This window comes from Alosa pseudoharengus, unplaced genomic scaffold (genome assembly GCF_046254945.1).
Source record: "Alosa pseudoharengus isolate Yale_2024_CS ecotype anadromous, Long Island Sound unplaced genomic scaffold, YU_APseudo_1.1 YU_APseudo_1.1_scf_17, whole genome shotgun sequence".
NCBI classification, from domain to species: Eukaryota; Metazoa; Chordata; class Actinopteri; order Clupeiformes; family Clupeidae; genus Alosa; species Alosa pseudoharengus.
The window spans coordinates 19,408,747-19,432,185 of NW_027468640.1; the positions used below are offsets into that span (position 1 = coordinate 19,408,747).

The 23,439-nt window shown below is 43.3% G+C and overlaps 2 protein-coding genes across 6 annotated transcripts in view; one reads left to right on the top strand and one right to left on the bottom strand.

Annotated features, from left to right (window-relative positions):
- Positions 1-558: 558 nt before the first annotated feature.
- LOC143127345 (myeloid-associated differentiation marker homolog) lies at positions 559-5,782 on the bottom strand. 2 transcript variants are annotated; one of them, XM_076288793.1, is made up of 2 exons: positions 5,672-5,782; positions 559-2,202 (listed from the first exon to the last, which is right to left on the bottom strand). In XM_076288793.1, exon 2 carries the CDS (start codon positions 1,930-1,932, stop codon positions 1,054-1,056), a length of 879 nt encoding a protein of 292 aa, XP_076144908.1. In that variant the 5' UTR covers positions 1,933-2,202; positions 5,672-5,782; the 3' UTR covers positions 559-1,053. The 2 variants fall into 2 exon arrangements, with proteins under 2 accessions (XP_076144908.1, XP_076144909.1); XM_076288794.1 differs by lacking the exon at positions 5,672-5,782 and adding an exon at positions 4,296-4,680.
- A 6,186-nt stretch (positions 5,783-11,968) lies between these two features.
- The window catches only part of arhgef11 (Rho guanine nucleotide exchange factor (GEF) 11), a 35,755-nt gene continuing 24,284 nt past the window's right edge, over positions 11,969-23,439 (top strand). The window contains exons 1-15 of one of the 4 annotated variants that reach the window (XM_076288795.1): positions 11,969-12,189; positions 13,681-13,751; positions 14,232-14,264; positions 16,429-16,523; positions 16,892-16,996; positions 17,247-17,296; positions 17,430-17,487; positions 18,019-18,203; positions 19,276-19,347; positions 19,481-19,588; positions 19,793-19,841; positions 20,204-20,241; positions 20,745-20,840; positions 21,457-21,525; positions 21,872-21,976. In XM_076288795.1, coding sequence (XP_076144910.1) covers positions 13,717-13,751; positions 14,232-14,264; positions 16,429-16,523; positions 16,892-16,996; positions 17,247-17,296; positions 17,430-17,487; positions 18,019-18,203; positions 19,276-19,347; positions 19,481-19,588; positions 19,793-19,841; positions 20,204-20,241; positions 20,745-20,840; positions 21,457-21,525; positions 21,872-21,976 — 1,098 coding nt within the window. In that variant the 5' untranslated portion in view covers positions 11,969-12,189; positions 13,681-13,716. Of the gene's footprint in view, positions 13,752-14,231; positions 14,265-16,428; positions 16,524-16,891; positions 16,997-17,246; positions 17,297-17,429; positions 17,488-18,018; positions 18,204-19,275; positions 19,348-19,480; positions 19,589-19,792; positions 19,842-20,203; positions 20,242-20,744; positions 20,841-21,456; positions 21,526-21,871; positions 21,977-23,439 lie in introns of all 4 variants that reach the window. The other 3 variants (XM_076288797.1, XM_076288798.1, XM_076288796.1) reach the window with 3 other exon arrangements.

A 23,439-nucleotide genomic window follows, 5' to 3' on the forward strand; every position in this document is an offset into this window, starting at 1 on the left:
TATCCATGATCGCTGCTCCCCTACTTTGTTTCAAAGCACTTTGTTTAATTGTGACAACTGCATCTTTGTTTATCTGTGACAACTGTGCAGTGTGCACTGTTGTATTCCCAAAATCTCCAATCAACTGAATAGCTTTACAGCCATAACCCTAAACAAATGTAAATTAAAATACATAAGAGGCCTCTAGAGACTATCTAGATTAAAGCAGTAAAGGCAATGATTCCACGGCACAGGTGGAGCCAAAATGAATATCGGCCAATATACAATGAATTACCACGGAAGGGAGGAGTGTGATTTATTTGGCTGTTGAGCTCAAATATCAACAACCTTTTGTGAAATTGAAACCCAATCACGGACTGGATCTTTCCAGAGATATAAGTAATGCTATATTCTCAGACATGTAGTGGAATAAAAAAAACATATAATACATTGTAAGCTGTTGAGCCAACTGCCTGTAGTCTATCTATGCTGAAGCCATAGAGGAAAACAGCAGAGCAGTAAGAATTCATCATACATTACTTGATGTTGCACACTGAAAGACAGATATCTTCTATCAGATCTTTTTCATGTTGTATTTATTTTGTGCACAGTAATTCAGGGTAATTCACAGACAGTAAGTTTGACTGAAGCAGCAGATATCTGCATATGTACTTTGGTTTGAAAAGCATATCTATTTGGTGTCTGTTAACTGGACTGAATAAATGTAATAATACATACAGCAAGATCAGGGATCTACTTTGGCAAAAATATCCACCACTCCTAAAAACATACAGTAGACACTACAGACACACTGATTAGCAGACTGGGTAAGCAGACAACAGTTTGCTATGATGGTGAGTGCTTTACACACTTCACTTCTAAGTTACAGATTGTACTATATGTCTCTCTTGTTTACCCACCTGTTTTTTTCTCCTTTTATTTTTGTGGGGAAAAAAGGCAAAAACCAAACAAAGACTTTTTTAAAAAAGAGTCTTTTCTCTCATTTTCTCTTGTGGTCAACAAAATACACAAATGAAAACAAAAACACAAAACTAATCTGGCCTTCCTCCCTCCTCACCCGCTGACAAACACCAGGCGGGCTGAGTAGGCCAGGTCCGCCAGGTATATCAGCAGATTGAGCGCGGTGAGCACCGACACGCCCACCAACTTATCCCAGGGGCACGTGCCGACATTCCTGCAGTAGTCGGGCCGCCGCGCATTGTTGCCGTAGCGACTGTCGAACTGGAAAACGGGCCAGAGGATGGTGGCTGTGAGGTACATGGCCACGGCAAGGAAGGAGTAGGCAGACAGGAACCGGGAGAAGGTGAAGGGGAGGCAGCCGGTGCACTCGCCCACGCAGAGAATCACCACAGCGGCCGAGAGCACGAAGCATATGCAGTAGACGGCCAGACACCACTTGAGCGCCGGGTAGCGGTCGTACGACACGGGCTCGCTGACGAACACGAAGATGACGCACGCCACGAAGGTCTCGCACACCTTCAGCAAGCCGGGCGTGGTGGCCATGTAGCCGGCGACCTCCCCTGGACGCGCCCGCGTCAGGCTCACCTCCACGAAGTACGCCACCGTAGCCAGGCAGGAGAAGACGGTGGCGGCGATGCGGTGGTCGCGCACCTCGCCCTGCCACTGGTAGCCCTTGAGGAAGGTGAGGGGGAAGCCCACGGAGGCTGTGAGGCACAGGAGCGAGGCGTAGGTGGCGAAGGTGATGGGGAAGTTGGTCCAGGAGACGGGCGCGCGCGTCTGCAGGCCAAACAGCTCCACCACGAGGACGAGCAGCGTGCCGGCGAAGCTGAAGCACCAGCAGAACATGAAGAGGTCGCCCGAGTTGCCCAGCGCCCCGCCGTGAGCCGCCACGCTGAAGGTCACGCACGTGCACAACAGTGCCGCCGTGCGCACCCAGAGCAGGCGCGACGTCTGCAGGACGACAAAAGGCATGATGGGAGTAAATACACGCAGGCAGTAGATCTGAGCACTTGGTTACTTTGTGGTGCTGTACGGTATCCCTTAGGTTATCCTTTTCTCTCGTTCTCTCAAAAGCAAAACCTAAGTGTGAAAAATAATGATGTCCAGTGGAATATGCTTTAAGTTTGATGCAGATGACGCTGGGCCCTTTAGCATAGATGAGTGAAAAAACACATGGTGAATGTCTTTAGGTTCATGGAAAGATGCTGATTTGAGTCTCTGTGTCTGATGCGTCAAGAGGATCTGCGGACAAAAAACAAAAAAAAAGATCAGTCAACACAAAACACAGAAAGTAAGTTAGTCAGTGCCCAACTAAATAGGATCAAAAAAGCTATTCATTACATCGGTCACCAAGATGTATTCGGTTCAATACTTACATCATTATTGCCTAGATGCAAAATTATGCTTCACTTAAATTAAAAGTTGACTAGTTCACCCTAATTTCTTAAAGTAACACGATATAGGAGTTCCCTTTTTCAACTATTTTTAATGTACTGGGTACAAATGGGGGTACCCAATTCATCTAAAACCGACAAAATGGGTCATGGTCCTACCCGTGACAGTAACATACATGGTCCAACACAAGGCATTTGGGCCGCGCATCGGCAATGTCAGTCATCAAAATTACTTTAAAGCTGTTATTTTAAGGTCAAATAACCACATTGTATTGCTTTAAAAGCTACTGAACTGCATTTTTGAAACACATCACTGCAAGATTGAACACATCACCTGGACTATGCATTTCAATTCCATTAATTTCACTTATACACAACAATGACAGAATCAGTGTTTGACACCATGCCTTGTTACATGCCTTGGTAACACCGGGATGAAAACCAACATAAATGTACTTGACATAAATGGTTATGTCTTGTACTTTTCTTTTCCTCCATAAGAGGGAGTATTATTCCTGTAATGCAGTTGGTCCAATGATTACAGTAACAGATATTGGGTAGGTCACAACCAAAAAGTGTATGAAAGTCTGTTCATGTTTATGTTTATTGTTTTAGTTCTTATTATATTGAGGGACGCAGCACTTCACCATGGTGAAGGAAAATTGTGGGGCCCAAGGCAATATCAGTTGAGAACAACTGCTATGCTTTTTGTCAATATCAGATCTCAGTACACAAGGTCACACAAAATAATTTCACCAGGCAGCATTTGCCAAAACACAATCAATATCTCTCTATCTCTCTCTATCTCTCCCTCTCTCTCTCTCACACACACACACACACACATACACACACACACACACACATACACACACACACACACACAGTGAGAGAGACAGTATCAGCAAACAACTCTCAAAGAAATGACTTAAAATGAATGAATACACAATGCAAACATTCATGATCAATTCACACACAACAATGTGCTGATTGCGTAACATACAAGCCCATTCAGTGAACTCTTGCTTGCAGATACTTGTACTGTAGGAGGCACCTCTGACTCAGTAGGCCTGTCTTCTACACTCCTGTTAGTTATGAACGCAGTCAACCCCACACAGCTCCACATAAGAGTACCCCCAAAACACACACGCACACACAAACATTAATATGGGGGTAGGAGTAAATCTGTAAATTGGGCACACTTCTTAGAGCTTGTAAGATGAAGCGGTGTTTTGCTCAGATTGCTTACATGTAGCCTATCTGAAGTAGCCTGGCGGGCCATCCTATATCATTGAAATGTATAGTCTGGAATCGAACCATTCACCTCGCTTAATCCAAGGGGCGGGCAGAAAATTGTCTTTCAAACTACCTAGGCATGCAATAGGCCAGCGCTACGACCAATAGAAATCCCTATGGTTTGATACTAGACGTACAGGCTGAGCAAATTAATTTGCCGCCGCTAGGGTGCGTCTAGATTTCTAGGCTATATCTGAAGTACTTCACAGCCGCATTCTACTGTGTACTGTAGCTGTAGCCTATATTACATTATTTAGGCCTATGATTTACCCACTAAGAAGACTCATCACTGATCACAGTAACTTTTTGGACACTTTGACAACATTCACCAAAGCATGGACTCTGTTCCAATTACCATTTCATCAGAAAAGGTACACTGGTTTTCATAAATGGGAGACAAAGTGGGTTGTACCGGGCAATATTCCAGCCATTCTACAACTTTGGTTCAGGTGCATTGAAGGGAGGAAGGGAGGGGTGCATTTATTTGGAAGTTGGTTAAAAAATCATGAAAAATATCCTTTCCCCAGGATCATGGACAGCGATTGCGCAGGAAGTTGCGTTTTTTTATGTTTATATCTAAAATTATTAGCAGATGCCTTTGTCCAAAACAACAACATTATATTTTAACCAAGGACCAAGGTAACTCACCCCTACCTTCAGCATTCCCAGAGAAACTTCACACAGGGTTTCATTTTTGTTTGGGGGACAGGCTGCCCCCACGCTGTTTGTTTCCAGTTTTCAGAGCCTATACTGTAGGCTGCCTACAGAGGCCGAGTTTTACAGTGCAGGCCTACTCACGAAATGGGCAGCTAGCAAATCTTGAGGCGATGATGAATGTGAAAAAAATATTATGGGCTTGAAATCGCGTACAATCACTGACTGCAACTTTGAGCCACCTCAATCTACAGAGCTCAGTTTAAGTGTTTCTTGACACAGCCCTTCTCACTTCCTCTTTAGAACAGTAGCAATGATGATGAAGAGACAGGAAGTGTGACTGAGTGTTGACAGGAGCTGCACCCAGCCAAGGCATCATTGTTGCTGTCTGATATCACATTCCAAAGCGTAATGTAATCTGGCGCTATACTGTATGTTATTTGCACTAATCAGATCTTCTCAGCATACAGCCACCATATGTAACCTCATTATGGAGGCCCATGCAAAGCCTACTTTGGGTGGTGCAGAGCTGTTTCCTATGTGGTGGATTTGTCTTTCTCTTGCAAACGAGATCCGAAAGTACACTGTGGTTGCATTGTGGTATGCTACATAGGGTGGGGTTAGAATCTTGGCTCAGGCGAAAGACCGATGGTTTTCAACATCAGCACCTAGATGTGGTTCAACTGATAGGTAGGCTACCAAATGCAATAGGCTTTTACAACTGACCAGCTTTGCAGCCTAAATCAATGGAGTGGACCCTTTAGCTATTGTATTGTAATAATAATATTGTAACAATCTATTGTATGGGCTACTCCCATCACTTTAAGAGTAGCCTACCCTAAGAAGGCAATGCCATATGAATGAGAACATCTTCTATTTTTGTCCCATTTCATTAGGCAGCACCCAAATCAGATATTCAGTCAAAATATTTCGACACAGCTTGATGGCTAATACAGTTGCATACATTATAACCTGTTGAATTACTTGATAGCCTACTGTTGAAAACAATGCACCTCAATCACAGAAGTTGATAGCCTATCAAACACAATAGAACCAGAGTGACGCCCTAGGCTACGTGCCGTAAGCAGCCAACCAACACAGGATTTCACATATGATGAGATGAGGCTACATTTGTTTCCAATGCATAGTTAACGGCAAAACTTTTTTCTCTGAACAAAAACGTTAGGTTAAATCTAGTGCAATGTAGACAAACTCAGGAATTCGGCGGAAATATTTAGTTTTCTCCATAGGCAAAACATTTTCCACACTGTAGCCTACCGTTACACCGTAAACGGCCATTTAATCTTTATAATCCGATATGGGTAAAAACAACTATTGTGTAGCGGATCAGTTGACACGAGTAAACTCACCTTTTCCTAACAGCTGGAATTAGTTGTATAATCTTCTTACTTTCTCACAGCACGAACACGCGTGTTGCATCGGAGGGGCAGGGGGGATTTTCTTCTTCCTTAGACCAGACACGTCCCCACGCCCAGTCATAACCAAATTAGGTATGCCTTTTTAGCTTCTTTCCTATCCTTCGTTCGTCATCCGGAGCTGATAACAGCCTATCCTATCTTAACTATTTAATTGATGGAATAGAATTGAACATCTTCACTATAAGCATTGTTAAGAATTGGCTACCTTACCCTAATGTGGTATGCCTTATTGTGAAAGTGAATGGTAAGTATTCTGAAGATACTTTGGATTACTTCGCATTATTAGCTGAATGATGATATTATTAGATGAAACAGTCAGGCTATGTGAGGTTACTGTATGTGAAGTTGCCATTCCCATAACCAATGTCAACAACCCTTGACCCTGCTTTACAGTAAATCATCATTTTAATAGAAGGCCCTAGAGATTGATAGGCCCATTCATATCCTATGAAACATTGTTAAAGAACAATAATCTTTTGTCTGCACATAGGCTAAAACACTACCAAATTTAGGCCTAACATTTCCCAAACAACCCAGGCCTATTAGCTATACAGATTTTTTTTTCCAAGATGGATTTTATCAACACAATGGGATCTACATGCCTTTTTGAAAACTGGCTAGTTGTAGGCCCCATTGCCCTAAAATGAAACTGTTTTTGTATTCTACTTTCCCTGAGAGTTTCTTTCAGGTTATCATTATAGAGTGAGAATAAGAGAAAGAGGGCACCTGAGTAGTCGTGTTGTTACAATTGAAACGTAATCCCTTAAATTGATCAGTACTGTGTACCTGTATGCTGAATACCGCCCATTTAGCCTACATAGGGTGGATTGCCCTAATGTGGGACATCCAATTTTGATCCCAGGACCCTACAGCTTTGGCATATAGTTTCACTGACATTAATTTGTTTGGGGAAGAGCCACACCCACTGGAGCTTAGGTGTCCCACATTATGTAGTGTCCCACAATAGGACAATTTATACTAACTGTATTTTAATACAATTGAAAAAGTAAAGAATTTTCAATAAAAAAAATGGTGACATCTGTTAGATTGGAAGAATCAAGCATCTCTCAGCTGACCTAAAGTGCTGATGAGCATTTGATGAGGGGCATATTTGCTGAAAGCGAACACAACCCTTGAGTAAAGGTGGGGTTCAAGCAGTGGTGGAGGAAGTACTGAATCTCAGTACTTAAGTAAAAGTACAAATACACAGAGAAATATTTACTTTAGTAAAAGTAAAAGTACCACAATGACAACCCTACTTAAGTAAAAGTAAAAAGTACCTGCTTTTAAATATACTTTAAGTATTAAAAGTAAAAGTATTTGCATAATGATTTATTCTCTTAATATCTATATTCTAAAAGAAAAATTAGTATGGGCTGTGGCATTTTAATTAAGCTAGTTTTAGGTTATACTCGACTAGATAGTTTCAAGCTAATGCAATTGTGCTTACCATCTGTGGCCCAGTTTACATTCTGACCTACAATTCTAGAGACTGTAATTCTGGTCATCTACTAGGGAGATCTGCTGAGTAAAATATCATTCAGCAAAACACGAGAGCCTGAAGTTTAACGGGGTAGACAAGGGAAACGTCGGGTGGATCGTAATGCCAATTCTGCTGATTGAACAGAAAAGTTGCTGAGGAAGGTGTCTTCATGATTAGGTTCAGTTTCACTTGCGCAGACGCACATAGTAGACATTGAATGAGCGCTCACATTTCTACCCCCAATTGTAGGCTATGCCTCTATTTGATCACACACAATTAAGAAATATTTCCTAATCTGGAAAATGCTACGTTTTTTTCGGCCAGCGGTTCTATAATAGTCTACCATTCATTTGTGCCGCAAATGATCAGATGTGTGGCAGAAGCATGGGCATAGCCTGTAACTTCGCTGATCCGCGGATAGCAATCTCATCGGAGAGGAGGCCTTAACGCTGCAGATAACAGACAGAGAAAGGCACAGAACACAGTTGCATGTACAGTGTAGCCATGGGTCTGGTGAATATAGCCTACCGAATGCAGATGGCTACAAGCTCACGCTTTGCCTGGTCTAGACTAGAAGCTTATATTTAAGCTCCATAATCTTTGGTAGCAACCCCGCCCCCTGGTAAAACAAACGTGTTTGTCAGAGAGAAAAAAAATCTGATCATAAAATGTATTGTAAAAAGGAACGATGGTGTTGTAGAAATGTAGCGGAGTAAAAGTACAGATAATTGCTGTAAAATGTAACGAAGTAAAAGTCAAAAGTATGCACTATAAATTCTACTTAAGTAAAGTACAAATACCTGGAAAATTTACTTAAGTACAGTAACGAAGTATTTGTACTTCGTTACATTCCACCACTGGGTTCAAGGGACTGATTTAAGGACCAAAATAATGCATATCCATTTTATTTGCTCATTTAACCATGACAATAAGCTATGCTTATCATAGTCCAGGAGCCAAAGGCCAGAATCTTGGTGAACGTGGTTTTGTCGGTTAATTTTTTTTTCCTTTGCTGTTTCTTGTTGCCTAGGGGTTACTCCTTCAGAATAGGATGGGTGCCCAATATCCCTTGGGCTATTCCCTATATCCAGCTCTAAAGTTGACCTAAGTAGCGATTTGTCCATAAAAATACTCATTCTATTACCCTTTTGGAAGGACAGCATAAAATGTAAACCCATTTTTCCTTATTCTTGCAGTAGTATGCCACATTGTGACCAACTTAAGTGTTAGATCCAACTTTTCTTTTCTATGATCCCCTCTGGATATGTCTGAAGTTGGAAAAAATTAAAAGAAAAGTCAACTGAGGGAGCCAAAATGGTCAACATGGGTAGTAAACCCAATTTTGTTTGTGCCACCAATTTTATGTCACCCTGTAGACAACTTAAAAACATTATTTCTGTTTCATCACCCCCTTAGAACATTGAAAGTGGAAAAATATTAAAAAGTAGCTAACTTCAGGAGCTTGAATTGTCAGGTGGTACAAGACTTAAATTTGAAAACAATACAAAAGATACTGAGGGAGAACATTAGGACATGGACCCCATATGATGACCTTTGACCCCATTACCTAATAGCTGATGTTCATTCTCACTACAGGACCGTATTAAAACCACTTCATGGATTTGACATGAGGACTTATGCAATGGATAACATCGGCCAAGGTATGCAGAAATAATGGAGGAGATGGACGCAAAGACCTCCCCGATGCAAAAAGAGTTTTCTCCACCAAGTTAATTAATTCTGTATATTGGGATATCTTACAGGATGTTATTCTGTTTGTCCCTCATGTTGCCAATCATGTATGTAGGCAATAGGCATGCATTTAGAGCACAAAAAGGGAAATGCAGTTCAGTTTAAAAAGAGTCCGACCTGTTAAATTTGTCGTACTACATTCATTGGTTATGGAAATTAAGGTGGGTAGTTTGTTATGTTACAGTTGATTAAAGTCTGCCTCTTGTCAGTTCAATCATTGTTTATTGATATGGGACACAGATTACATTTTTTTTACCAGATCTAATTTATAGGAGACCCTATGCACAGAATTAATAGCCCTCTGCCAGCCAATCAGAAAATAGTATTTCTTGTCTCTTGGGGATACATTTTCAATAATATGCCTTGTAGTTTCTTTTAAAAGTGTATACCATGATTATTGTATGGACATTTTTGTATTTTCAAATGACTAATTACTTGTATTTTAATTAAATAGATCACATCAGTATTTTGTATTTTATTTAGTTACATGAGCCAGTACTTGTAATTTGTAACAAAAAAGTTTTGATGTATTTGTGCCCACCTCTGTGGAACAGTTTGTTATGTTTCATGGCCCAGACTGGACCAGGCTAGCCTGACGAGCCAGACCCACATCAAGATGTAGGGTCTGGGGACTCACCATTTGCAGTGCTTAGTCCGAGGTTGCAGGATAAACGGTTGTCTTTCAAATTCCCTCTGCTTTACAACTCATCCCATGCGTTTCCCCACCTGAGCTAATTGGCTAGTTGTTCAAACTTTTGCCAACTTAAAAAAAGCTTAACTTGTGTCAAGCTGTTCGCCAACAGCAACATCCATCTTCTTTGTTTTCAAGTGGCAGGGAATTCACACTGAACCGTCGCAACTCTGCCATCATTATGTTAAGCCCACTACCGACTCTATACACAATGTGAGTGGCCTGATCGAAGTTTAATTTTTCCAGTTCGCAAGCCAACGGAGAGTTGCTAGACTACCCTGGCAGACGCTAGGGTGCGTCTAGATTTGTAGGTTAGGACCAGTTGTTTTTTGTTGTAGTTTTTGGGGCCTGGGCTGGCCACAGGCATGGATGAATTATGAACTTTCGGGCCCCTGGGCCTAGTTGTATTAAGGTCCCCCTACGCATATGTGGGAACGGGGTTTGGGGGTCCTCCCCCAGAAAGTTTTTAGTTTGTATGATGTGATTTCCTGTATTCTGGTGCATTTTGGGGATGGCCAATACTTTAATTCAATCAGATTCATAGCCTACATCCTGATTTACTGATATTGAGGCAATGATTCCATGCAAAGGCTTGGGCTTCAGGGCCCCCTGCCCCCTGACCCCGGTAGGTCCAGTAATCCATCCCTGGCCACAGGTTTTATGTTTTACAGTGTATTCAGGGAAGAGGCAGCTAGCAGATCATGAGGAAATGTTTTCTGTACGTGACCTAGCTTAGAAACGGCACAAGACTTAGAGAACCTTTAAAACTAGCAATGGTGTTTTATTTATCAACCAATAACTGATCAAATTAACCAATGATCCACCACATTACATACGTCGATGTATTGGTCATAATAATCTTCAATCACTAACTGGGTGTTGAAAGTTTTTCAGCGCACACTAATCCTCCATTAATAAGAGGAGTTGGCAGCTGTGACACTTGTTTCTGGATAAGCCACAATAGGAGTCATTTTAGCCACTTCGTAATTTGTGTGGCCCACAAAGACTATGTGGGCAAGTTGGTAGGCTACGGAGGTTAAATGGCCCCGTAGGCTATAAGAGAATGAGAGTGCATACGTTTAAGTAGTCAGAATGTAATCAAGGGAGATAGTAGTAGAAGGAAAGAAGAAAGGAGGTGCATGATATAATAATAATAATAATAATAATAATAATAATAATAATAATATATAAGAAGGAAAGAAGAAAGGAGGTGCATGATATAATAATAATAATAATAATAATAATAATATAACAATAATAATAATTTAACTATTTGTTTTAGCAGCTTGATTGGATAGGCCCATGACCCCTCACCTTGATGCAGGTCTAGTTTACTCTGAAAGAGCAAAACTGGGAAATCATTGGGGACATATTTTCTCATTCAAGGCTTTGTTGTACTGTTGTGTGCGTCTCAACATAAATGATAATTATTACTATTTTATAAACTAGATGTACCGCAGAGCGGTACAAAATATGACCGCCGCCCAGTCCAGCGCATTTTTTCCACAAAAAGAAATCACGCTGAAAGGCCTATATGATTCTAACTGTCTCACTAAATTGCATTATCCACACTCAATTCTCACTGGTATCTGCTAGACAACAAGTACCAAAACATGATTAGTTCATAGATTTCACATGTAAAATTAATTTTATACAACCCCACCTCCATCTTGCCTGTTCATAATTCTGAGAAATTCTTGATTGTTTGTGTTATGTTTATGTTATGTGTGTGGGTGTGTGTGTGTGAGTGTGTGTGTGTGTGTGTGCGTGCTTGTGTGTGTGCCTGCGTATGTGCCTGTGCATGCAAGCGTACATATGTCTACTGTGTGAGTATGTGTCATACGTATGATTACTGTGAATGTATGTGTGTGTGTGTGTGTATCTGTTTGTGCACATGTGTGCACATGAAATGGGTTAACATGACCCCTGGAGGCAAACATACGGAATAAAATGGTCATCCTAGGCCCCTTTCGGGGGTCCAGTCCAGCGGGGGGGCTACAGATCAAAACGAAAAACGATGGTTCCATGCTATCCATGTGGGGTTACATGCCCACCAAGTTTCGTGTACCCCGGTCTTTCAGTGTCCCGGGACTCATTGACGGAAATTTGGGCATGCGAAAAAATAAATAAATAAATAAATTCTGACTTAACCTTCGCTTCGCTGCGCGGCGGTCATAATTAATGACCAACTTTCAGTCACGGGGTGCAGGCCTATCCGATAAACTCAGATTTTTATGTAGTACTGGAATTTAACCCAAAGAGGGCGATAGTGAGGATGTTTGCCTGTGCTCCACAGCAAAACACAAACCATTAGGATTTCCCTGTAACAAGCAAACACTAAATAGTCTGCAGAATGGAAGGCTAATAAATGCACCGACTAAGACTTGAAACGGAATCGAAATATGCACTGATGAAATGTGGATTAACAGGTGGAAATCGATGCATGGGACAATGGAATCTCACCCCGTGGAATGCAGCAGCAGTATGAGGATCAAATGAAGCGAACTATTTTGGAGGAATCTCGTATGTAGCTAACATAGCTCGCACACTCGCGTGCAGCGCCACTTATGACAAAACTGAGCTTGTTTTTTTGTAAACATCATGACAAAATAGAATCTGCAGTCACAGTTTGATATGGTAGTCTTTTGAGATTTTAGCTTTTACGTTTTCATTTGAGCATCTGATACACTGCTGTCCTTGTTCATCAGTTTCACTGGGAAGGTAGCTTTTGGCCAATGCTGTCGCCTCCGACCTTGGAGGTAGCGTGGATAACGAATCCGATGCAACTGTGTCAGTGGTCGGCACTCTTCCTCTGGAAATCACGAGGATGACGTATGGCCTCGCAAACTACAGTTAGCTGTGGTAGCTATAGTATAACGTAATGGTCTTTGTAACGCTGTATGGTTACCATTTTGCCATTACAGCAATAACCTGCATAGGTTTTCCATAATCTGATATGGTAGCAGTTGCAGTTATGAAGACACGTGTGTAAATGTATATTATTGGTAAGATAGCAACTTAGCAGGTAGCGCAACTGTGTTCATCAGGGAGGTAGCTAGCATGCTAGTAGCTAGCTAGGACATCTGGAAAGACCCTACTTTCTATGGGAAAGACCAGATATTGGTTGCTAGATATGTTTATCTTGCAAAATGTATAGTGAGCGTCTGCACTGACAGCTTATAGCTCTGGTATTTTTAGGGACATGCATGTTCCTGACATCTAAATATTGTGCGATGATGTTAGTTTGAGAAGTCTCTCAGCTGTTCGCATTGAATTGTTTGTTGTGGTGTCCCGTTGCAGTCTTGTATGAGCTAACGTTAGCTAGCCTGATTTCGAGTCTTTGCAGTGAGCTAGCTTGTTAGCAAATGCGACTTTAGTGGGTTCATTTTTCAAACAAAACCTCTTAGCAGTATGTTCAGAGTTGGTAGAAATACGAATTCTTGTAAATAAAAATAAATAAACATAGCGATGTATGGATGGTCTGATTGGCTTGCCTAGTTAGCTGTGGATGCAGGTCAAGAGAATCCCCCGGCTTGTTTGTCTTGTTTATCTGGACTTGGAAGCTGCACCTCGTCCTTTGCGGAGCGAATTGCATACCTAACATTGTTTAATTCGAGTGGCGTTTTATAACCGGTTAGGTTTTGCATTTTAAAGGGAACGATAGTATTTGAACCAAATTAACCACAATATTAGTTAGTCACAATATTAGTATAAGAGCGGCACCACCAGTTATGTAACGCGGGTGCTTAGCTCGTTTTCTACGTGAAGACTGACTACGACCTCTATTTATATTGTAGAGTGATCGAAGGATCTGATAACTTGAAAATAAACAGGGACACATACATTAGTGCGTGGTACTACGTGCCAAAAGAGTCGAACCACTGACATAAGCGTGAATCCGATTGTTTTATTGGCCACCCGCACTGTCTTAATATTAAATGCATACAAATTGTAGCACGTGGTGAAGTAAATAAAACATTGCGGAAATGATCACCCACTGACCCGTCTCTACAGCCTGGAAAGCGGACTCGTGTCTAACAGCCTGCAGCCATGAGTGTCCGACCCCCGACCTCAACTCTAGACAGGTGAGTCTGTGCCACTGAGTCAGTTGAATATTTTGCATGCTTTCTCACTCTAAAACAGTTCCTAGTCGTGTGTGTGTTGTGTGTTGTGCATTGTATACAGTGATGCTGTCAGACAACAGAACTGGTTTGAGAATTTGGGAAGTGTGCCCAAGGTTGGGGTTACTACCCAACAAAAGACAACTTGTCTGGTCTTCCATTTGTCACCAGAGAAGTGGTTTGGTGTGTGTGTGTGTGTGTGTGTGTGTGTGTGTGTGTGTGTGTGTGTGTGTGTGTGTGTGTGTGTGTGTGTGTGTGTGTGTCTCGATCCTTTTCCATGTGTCTGCTTCTCTGTCTCCTTTTTACTCTCTCTCTCTCTCTCTCTCTCCCTGTTTATTCTGCTATTCTCCCTGTTCCCTCACTCATGTTCCCTGTCTGTCTGTTTCTGTGTCTGTCTGTCCGTCTGCTTCTTGTCTGTGTCCTGTTTTGTCTCAATGTGAGCAGGGCAGCCGTCAAGAAACAGACGCACCTGCCCAGGTAGGAAGGCTGTGCCGCTGAGCCTCTTAGATGCAGCGCTCTCACAGTCCTTTCCGTTTCGGCACTCATCCTCATAGATTCGCCTTTCTCTCTCTTTCTTTCTCTCTCTCTCTCTCTCTCTCTCTCCTCTCTGTTTCTCTATTCAGCTCCCGTTGACTCTCTCTCAACTACACTCCACTGTTCTGGGTCTCTCTCAGCTTTCTGATCATCCTCTTGAGTGTCAGTTAAGCATGACATGAGAGTTGTGCGTGTGTGAAAAGTTCCATCAGGTGTATAAGGGAGACCCAGAATACAAGGATGTGGTTGGGTCCGTTAGAATAGTGTTGGGAAAACTATTCAACCTCAAAGTTGGTGGTTAACATTGGAGGTCCGATTTTTGTCGTCAAAGTTATAATTCTGCTGCTCTTGGGATTTCAGCGGGATGTAGTTTGTTAGTTGCCATTCCTCTGCATTGTTGTCTAACATTGAAGTTCTGCTCTGTGTCTGTTTTGCTCATCACCGGTCCAAGATAGTCGAACCGGCCAAGATGGTTTTATAAAGGGCCCTCAGTCTCATTAGGTGTTGGTGATCCCAGGCCGGAAAATGACACTGAAATAGGAATGTCGGTTGGAAGATCTTGCAGTGATTAGCTTAGTGGATGTGTCATAATCCTAAAGAGCTGTCTTGGACTGGGAAATGGGCTCTTCTCTTGTGTAGGATAGTTTTTTTAACATGTTGTAGGCATTAGATGAGAATTAAGATGGTCAGAGTACAGACCACTGACCTGTTTAACATGCTTCTCATTCCATCATTTTGGTCTAATCTGATCACCTCTGCCTGTCTTTGTCATTGGGACCACCTGTCTCATTGTTGTTTCACTCTTTCTTTTCTATCCCTCTATTTTCCCCCTCTTCGTCATATCTTTCTGTCTCTCTACCTGTCTTTCTCTTTCTCTCGCTCTCTTTCTGTATTTCTCACACTTGCTCTTTAGTCCTTTCGCTGCGTGGTGAGTTGTCCAGTCTTTTTCACCTGCTCCATGTCGTGGTCAACTATGTGTCTGTTCTGAATGAGACGAAGAATTGATTGGTTTCTCTTTTGCATCCTGATATGCAACCCTGATACCCCCCTCCCATTGGCTAATGCCTGTATGCCAATGCCCCCCACCTTCCAACACTTCACCAGCAACTCCTCCCCCAGGGTTTCTCCAGCTAATCTGATTGGAGTGAAATACACTAATAAGGCACTCCTATCTGTTACATAAATTTAGTTGACATGGGTTAAGTCTAAAGATCTGCTGGAGGGACTCTACAGGAAGGGGTGCATTGGTTTGTTTGTTTGGAACTGAGAATCATTCTGTTGCTGTTTATAAAGCCCTCTGTTCCTGCTGCCAAGTTTACGTCTTCATCTCTCTCTCTCCTTCCCTCTCTCCCTCCTTCTTCATCTATCTCTATTTCTCTCTGTCTCAATCTCTCTCTCAATCTCTTTCTCTCCTTCCCTCTCTCTCTAGCTTTCTCTCTCGCTCTTTCTCTCTCTCTCAAACTCTCTCTCTCTCCCTCTCTCTCTCTCTCTCTCTCTCTCTCTTTCTCTCTCTCTCTCTCTTCCATAACTAGTAGTCTGTACTTGTTCTTCTGTCCCTCTCCATGTTTGCCCTGTGGTCTGTTTCTTTTGGCTGGCTCGTTATCTTTCCATGTTACTCTCACACTCTCTTTCTCTATGTCATTCTATCTTTCTCACTCTCTCTCTCTGTCTTTCTCTATCTCTTTCCCCCCCTTTCTCTCCCTTTTCCTCATGCTGAGAATGCTTTACTGCTTATTCTGTCGGTCACTCACACTCTACATTTGTCCTAGCCTTATTGTGCTATATGACCATCATAAAAGAGAGAATTTGTTCAATTTGACAGTGATTACTTAGAGGTGAATGTAGCACAAAGAAGCTAGTGGCAAATGTAGCTTTGAGATTTGGATCCTTTCCCCACTCTCTCTTTCTCTAAGGTATTGCTCCCTTACTCGTTCCTTCTCTCCATCCTCCTTCCTCTGTTGCTCTCTCTCTTCCTGTCTTCGCCAGGCCTGGTGGTTGCAGCCCTCCTTTAACCCATCCTTCTCCTATTCTTTCTCTCTCTCTCTCTCTCTCTCTCTCTTTTTTCCATCCTTTCCGTGTCTGACGCCGCCTGTTCTCTCTGCCCCAGGCTGAGCAGCTTAACCATCGGGGACTCGGAGCGCAAGGCCTCCTCGGCTGGCCAACAGAAGGACCCCCTGCCGGACATCACCATAGAGGGAACAGGTAAGCTCCTTAGCAGCCCCAGCTTCCATCAGCAGTCAGTCACACACATACACACATACACACACACACACACACACACACACATACGTGCCACAGGCTTACATGCGTGCAAGCATGCATATGTGCATGTGGCCAATGGCGATTTGTTGGGATTTATCCTGGGAATGTTAATAAGTAGAAAAGTGCAAACTAAAGAACGGCCAGTTGGAATCTAATACTGGTGTGTGTGCTTTTCTACCAACCTCTTCTCTCTCTTCTCCCTCTTTTTGAATCTGGCATCACTCTCACTTATGACTTAACTCTCTCTCCCTTCTGCCTTCTCTCTCTCTCTTCCTATTTCTCTCCCTCTCTCTCTCCCTCTCCCCCAGGTGCTGGACTGGTGCAGAGATGTGTGGTGGTCCAGAAGGATCAGTTGGGTTTTGGCTTCACTGTATGTGGAGAGAGGATCAAACTGGTCCAAAATGTCAGGCCAGGTGTGACACACACACAAACACATACACTCTCAAACACACATACATTCACACACACACACACACACACACACACAGATGCACAGATGCTCTCAGATGCATGTGCAAACACACACACACACGAACAAGCAGACAACCTCAAACTCACTCACCCAATGCATATTTCATTTCGATCCTTCATCTTTCACCTCTCTCTGTTTCTATCTCTCTCTCTCTCTCTCTCCCCCTCTCTTTCTTTCTCCACCATGTACAGGTGGTGCAGCGGTGAAGGCCGGCGTGCATGAAGGAGACCGGATCATCAAGGTCTGATCACATGTTGTTAATAGTATACGCTCTCATTCTTCTCTGAAGAATTCATCTCTCCTCCTCTCCTCCTTCCCCTTTCTCTGTCTCTCTTTCTCTCTCTCACTTCTGGTTCTTCTTTCTCCTCACGCAGGTCAATGGCTCACTCGTCTCGTCCATGTCCCACCAAGAGGTGGTGAAGCTCATCAAATGTGAGTACCATGGCCAGCGCTGATGGCCTGACATATTTGTGTATGTTTGATGCTAAAGGTTAAGCATCTTGGCAATGGGGGAGACTGTGTGTTTGTGTGTGTTTGTGTGTGTGAGTGTGGGAAAGAAACTCACTTGGTGGAAAATTCTGCTCTGTCAAGATAACTTCTGCACACTCGTGAGGGGTCACTTCCCTCTCTGATTATCTCTGGACTTTTGCTCGTCTTTCTCGCCGTCTCTAATTGATTATCCGCTAATCTCACGTCTGTTTGTATTTGTTTACTATGATTATGGAGCTAGAGTGTCAAACATGTATTAAATATCTCTCTCCTCTCTCTTCCCTTTCTTTTTTGTCTTCTTTTTCATTCTCTTATTCTCTGTCTCTATCTCCCACTCTCTTCCTCTCCCCCACAACCTGCCCTCTCTATCTATCTATCTATCTCTCTCTCTCTCTCTCTCTCTCTCTCTCTCTTTCTCTCTCTCTCTCTCTCTCTCTCTCTCTCTCTCTCTCTCTCTCTCCCTCCCCCCTGCAGCTGGGACGTATGTGGCTCTGACCCTGCAGGGTCCGGCTCCCTCGGCAGCAGCTGTTCCCCTCCAGCCCCTCTGCACTGACCTCCTGCCCAATCACAGGACAGCGTCACCCCCTCCAGCACCGCCCCTTCCCCCCTCCACACCAGGCAGCTTCTCGCACAGAATCACCGGACCCAAACCACTTCAGGTACGCCAGACACACACACACACTTTTATACGCACACACACACACAAACACACAGACTGCATGGACACACAGAGACCCGCACACATATGTTAAGTGGACACACTGATACAGACACACACACACACACACACACCACACGTCTGTGCATGGACACATGAATGCGCACAATCTCCCCACAACTATTTCCACACCTTGAACCTGTATTGATCATATGATCATAGGTTTTGGTGAGTGATAAAGAGCACAGATCACTAACTTAAGTGTGTTTGCACGTGTGGGTGTGTGACTAAGTGCTGTGATATGTTATCAAACTGCGGCACTACCTGATTAGTGGATTTGTGCAGAGCGGCACAGTCAACTCTCCGTAGAATTGTAAGCTTTTTTAGTAAGGAACAGATTTCTGTTTGGTCCTTGAATGTTCGTACAACCATATTAATTTTGCGTAATATGGCAATACGATGTTTAGCAGTTTTTATTTAACCCTTTGTGGGGAAACAGGTGCAACGTAACAACATTGCTGCAGGAGCAAGGGAGGGGTGTGTATTTGAAATGCTCTTGAGCTGAAATATCAGCAGCCTTTCTCTAGGATTCTAGCCTGACGAGCCAGACCCACATTAAAATGTAGGGTCTGGGCACTCACCGTTGGCAGTGCTCAGTCCGAGAGGCGGGATAATCGGTTGTCTTTCAAATTCCCTCTGCATGCAATAGGACAGCGCTATGAGTCCCATGCGTTTTCCCACCAGCGGAACTAGGTGGGTAGTTCAAACTTTTGGCAACTTATAAAAAGCTCAACTCGTGTCACGCTGTTTGCCAACAGCAACATCCATCTTCTTTGTTTTCAAGTAGCAGGGAATTTAAGCCAAACCGTTGCAACTCTGCCATCAATCATTATGTTAAGCCCACCTAACGTCTCTATACACGATGTGATTGGCCCTATCGTAGTTTAATTTTTCCAGCTCGCAAGCCATTTGCTGCCGCTAGGGTGCGTCTAGATTTCTAGGCTACTAGGATTCAGGACCCAACCTTAAATGTAAACTTTTCATGCCCATTTTTCCTAATGTTCTCCCTCTAGGACCCAGAGGTGCAGAAGCACGCCTCGGAGATCCTCAGGAAGATGCTGGAGCAGGAAGAGGCAGAGCTTCAGGTATGTTGCTGTTCATGCTGTTCAACTCAAAATCGACCAATGGGCACTGTCAATCCAGGAAATTGTCAGCTGTCAGCGCAGCTGTTTCAGCGTGTGCTCTGTGTGATCAAGTCTATATTGTTTGGCTTTCCAGGAGCTGCTGGAGGAGTGTTCGCGAAATCCCACCCCCATTTTGGAGGATCGAATAGAGAGTGCAAAGAGGCGATCCCATCAACTCCGAGTCAAACTTCAGCCAGATCTGGTGGGTTTCCAGTTGCCATGGTGACTGGTGGTTCAGTTATTTGTTTGGGGGGAACATTCCAGAAGGTGGCAGATCTGTTGGGGCCTGATTTTGGCTAGGTTCTTCCTTTCTGTTCACGCTTTGTTTCAATATTCCTCTCTCCCTCTTTCTCTTTTCCACCTCTCTGTCTCTCTCTCTTTCTCTCTTTCTCTTTCTCCTTCTCAGGATGGGAAGCGATCAGAATCAGTGACAAGCTATTTAACCGCAGGAGAAGGTGTGTACACTTTGTCCATTCACTTGGCAGTGTTACATTATGTGTGAGTGTGTATATGGGGGTGGGTGTGTGGCATTCCTGCCCTGTGTCCCTGTGTGTGTGTGTGTGTGTGTGTGTGTGTGTGTGTGTGTGTGTGTGTGTGTGTGTGTGTGTGTGTGTGTGTGTGTGTGTGTGTGTGTGTGTGTGTGTGTGTGTGTGTGTGTGTGTGTGTGTGTGTGTGTGTGTGTGTGTGTGTGTGTGTGTGTGTGTGTGTGTGTGTGTGTGTGTGTGTGTGTGTGTGTGTGTGTGTGTGTGTGTGTGTGTGTGTGTTATCTGAGAGTTGTTCTTTAGCTTCAGGTGTTTAACTTTCGCTGTGTTGGCAGGGCGACTGTCTGTGGAGTCCAGTGAAGGAGACTTTGAGGTGAGTGCAAATTGAAGTGCCAAAAGCAAGATGGATAGAGAGAGAGAGTGTGTGTGTGTGTGTGTGTGTGAGAGAGAGATGGAAAGAGGAAACTAGTGTGCAAGAGCAAGAGTGATTGAGGGATAGAAGATGCGTGTGAGTTGCCCATCATCCCTTACCTCCTCCTGTCTGAGCGTAAAGAGTGTGCCGGTTACTGCAGCCCATAAATAAGCAGCGCCATACATGAGGATGAGTGAAGGAGGGAGCGTGGGAGAGATAAGAATAGAGGGTGGGTGACATGGAGTCGAGTTAAGAGGATGATGGAGAGAAAACAAACATGAGTGGGTTTAGTGAACGGTGCAGAAAGAGAGAGAGAGAGATTATATGTGTGTTTGAGAGAGAGAGAGATTATGTGTGTTTGAGAGAGAGAGAGATTATGTGTGTTTGAGAGAGAGAGAGAGAGAGAGATTATGTGTGTGTTTGAGAGAGAGAAGTGGTCCCATCACCCCTCCCTGGTCTTGCAGGTGTGTGAGAGCCCCCACTCCTCCCCCTCCTCCTCCTCCCTCCGGATCCCCCTGCACCGCAGACAAGGCTCCGACACACACAGCACCCCTGAGCTGGTGAGACCAGACACACACACACACACACACACACACACACACACACACACACACACACACACACACACACAGTCATGCATGATTCCATCCAAGCCAGTAAACCACAACCCATGCATATGTTCATAGAAATACACACACACATATTTACACAGCACCCCAAGCCAATCAGACATAGTGCATGGACATGTTCGATCACTCAAGCACATACACACACACAAGCATGCAAATCATGCCATCCTCTGGGTAGTAACACGCCACACACAGTCAAGCAGACACAAATAGTTGCAATAGTTATTTGCAGACACACAGTGTGTCTAATACACACACTTACACACATTTACACTCACCCTTATTTGCAGACACAGACATATTTGCAGACACACAGTGTGTCTAATACACACACTTACACACATTTACACTCACCCTTATTTGCAGACACAGACATATTTATTCTCACGCTTATTTGCAGATACACTCCTAGCAAAGCACACTGTATCTCTCTCTCACACACACACACACACACACACACACACACATACACACACACCCACACACACACACACACACACAGAGGGAGAGAGAGTGCAACAGTGTAACTGTTGACTTCTCCTGGCAGGGTGGGAAGGCCCAGATCATTGGCCCAGAGGAGGAAGAGGAGGATGAGGATGGGTACACTTTTAACGAGGTGAGGAAGCCATCTTCCTCCTATCAGCGCTACCATGACCACCTTCATCTTCATCACACAGAACACTACACACACACAATGAAAAGAGACACTTCACTTTCACTCTCGTCGTACTCTACTCTACTTTCTTTTTTATTTCACGCTTCGCACACTTTTCCTCCTCTCCCTCACTGTTGCTGTAATCATCTTTTGTCTGTTTATCTCTGTGTCACATTCTCTCTCTCTCTCTCTCTCTCTCCCTTTCTCTCTCTCTCTCCCTCTTTCTCTCTCCCTTTGTGTCTTTCTTTCTCTCTATTTCTCTCTCTCTCTTTCTTTCTTTCTCTCTCTCTCTTTCTCTCTCTCTCAGGTGGATGGTCCTTTCCAGGATCTGGAGCTGTTAAAATCTCGTCCAGCTCACATGACTGTCTTCATGCGATACGTCTTCAGCCAGCTACTTGATCCCAACCCACTAGTGAGTGTGCATTTCCTTCTCATCTGTCTCATCTGTCCTCTTCTCTGGCTTATCTGTTTGTTCTCTTCCTCTGAACCCCTTTCATGTTGAAGCCATCCTTTTTAGCTTCAGGTGCTCATATTCAGTTGTTGTGTTGACCTGTGGAACAACGCTACGAGAGAAATACTAGATCATTGCGGGGTTGTCTCACTGTAATTTGAGACGAGGTGCAAGGCAAGCACCTAGTGTTCATAGTTAAAAATAGTTTCACTTTTTGTTCAAGATTAGTTTGTTGCTTAACTACCAATCTACACTATACAGGTGAGCTAGTTTTCTAGCTAAGTATCATAACAACATAGTGTTTTAGCAACAGTATTTTAAATGACAATCTATGAAAATGTGAGTGGCACCTTACTTTGTCCTCATTAGACTTCCCACCCCTGAAATCCAGGTGCGGCTGGTCCATTTGGGCAGGTGGGGCAGAGCCCTACCAAAAATTAGATTGCTCCCTAGAAAAAAATAGATCCATAAAATAGATTCTAAATAAATGTTGTTTGTACATTCATTCAGTGAGATTACATAGCAATTACTGTGCAGTGACATTACATTTCACGTGGGGCAGCGGACATCTCTGCCCAGAAATTCCACAGCGCCAAACTGTTTTTTCCTATGTAAATCTGTTGGCCAGATATGGAACTGCAGCAAGCGCTTGGCTCGTATGAGGCTCTGGGGGCAGAAATATTTCTATCCATGTTATTATTAACGTAAGGGCTTACTGTAACATATATTTCTCTGCAGAAAGTTTGGTTGTTAGTAACCTAGACGGTTCTTTTGGTTCATTCAAAAATGGCCAGTGAGTAATGCATGCTGTAGCATTACAGTACTTATTAGAATGCATGCTGTAGCATTACAGAACAAAAATTAGATAAGGTTATTTCTTGTTTATATCATATAACATCATGGCTAAAATGTCTCAGAGAAAGCAAAGAAGAAAGATATAAGGCCAGCAAGTCTCAGCCTGTGCTAGGCTAACTCTCTATATAGGATTATAACATGTTGGATTAAGTAATTTCCACGTCCAAACCTAGAGGATTTACAAGTATAAAGAAGATAAGGTAGGCTATGCTTGTTATTCTGGCCCACTGTGGCATGATTAATTGCAGTCTCTGAGAACTAGCAAGTTCTGAATTGCGATGGTGAGTTTTGGCTATGGCTATGTTTGCTATTCTGTCCAATTTTGGCATAACTCATTTGCAGTCTCTGTGTGTAAGGAAGTTGTGAGTTGTTATGGTGAGTTCATTGTCGTTCTAAGGAGCCCGTACACCAAACAACCACACAGCACTTCTAACTTAATATTGTTTAGCCAAGCCATAAGAATGGATTCATATGGAGACTTGTTTTGTCAGATCATCTCCCTAGGTTAATTTATATTCTCTTCATGAGGTTTCAAGTTTCAATTTGGGAATGACGACTTTGCATGCAAC

Excerpts from the sequence above, each read along its gene's own strand:
- LOC143127345 (XM_076288793.1), bottom strand. The coding sequence starts at position 1,932 with ATGCCTTTTGTCGTCCTGCAGACGTCGCGCCTGCTCTGGGTGCGCACG.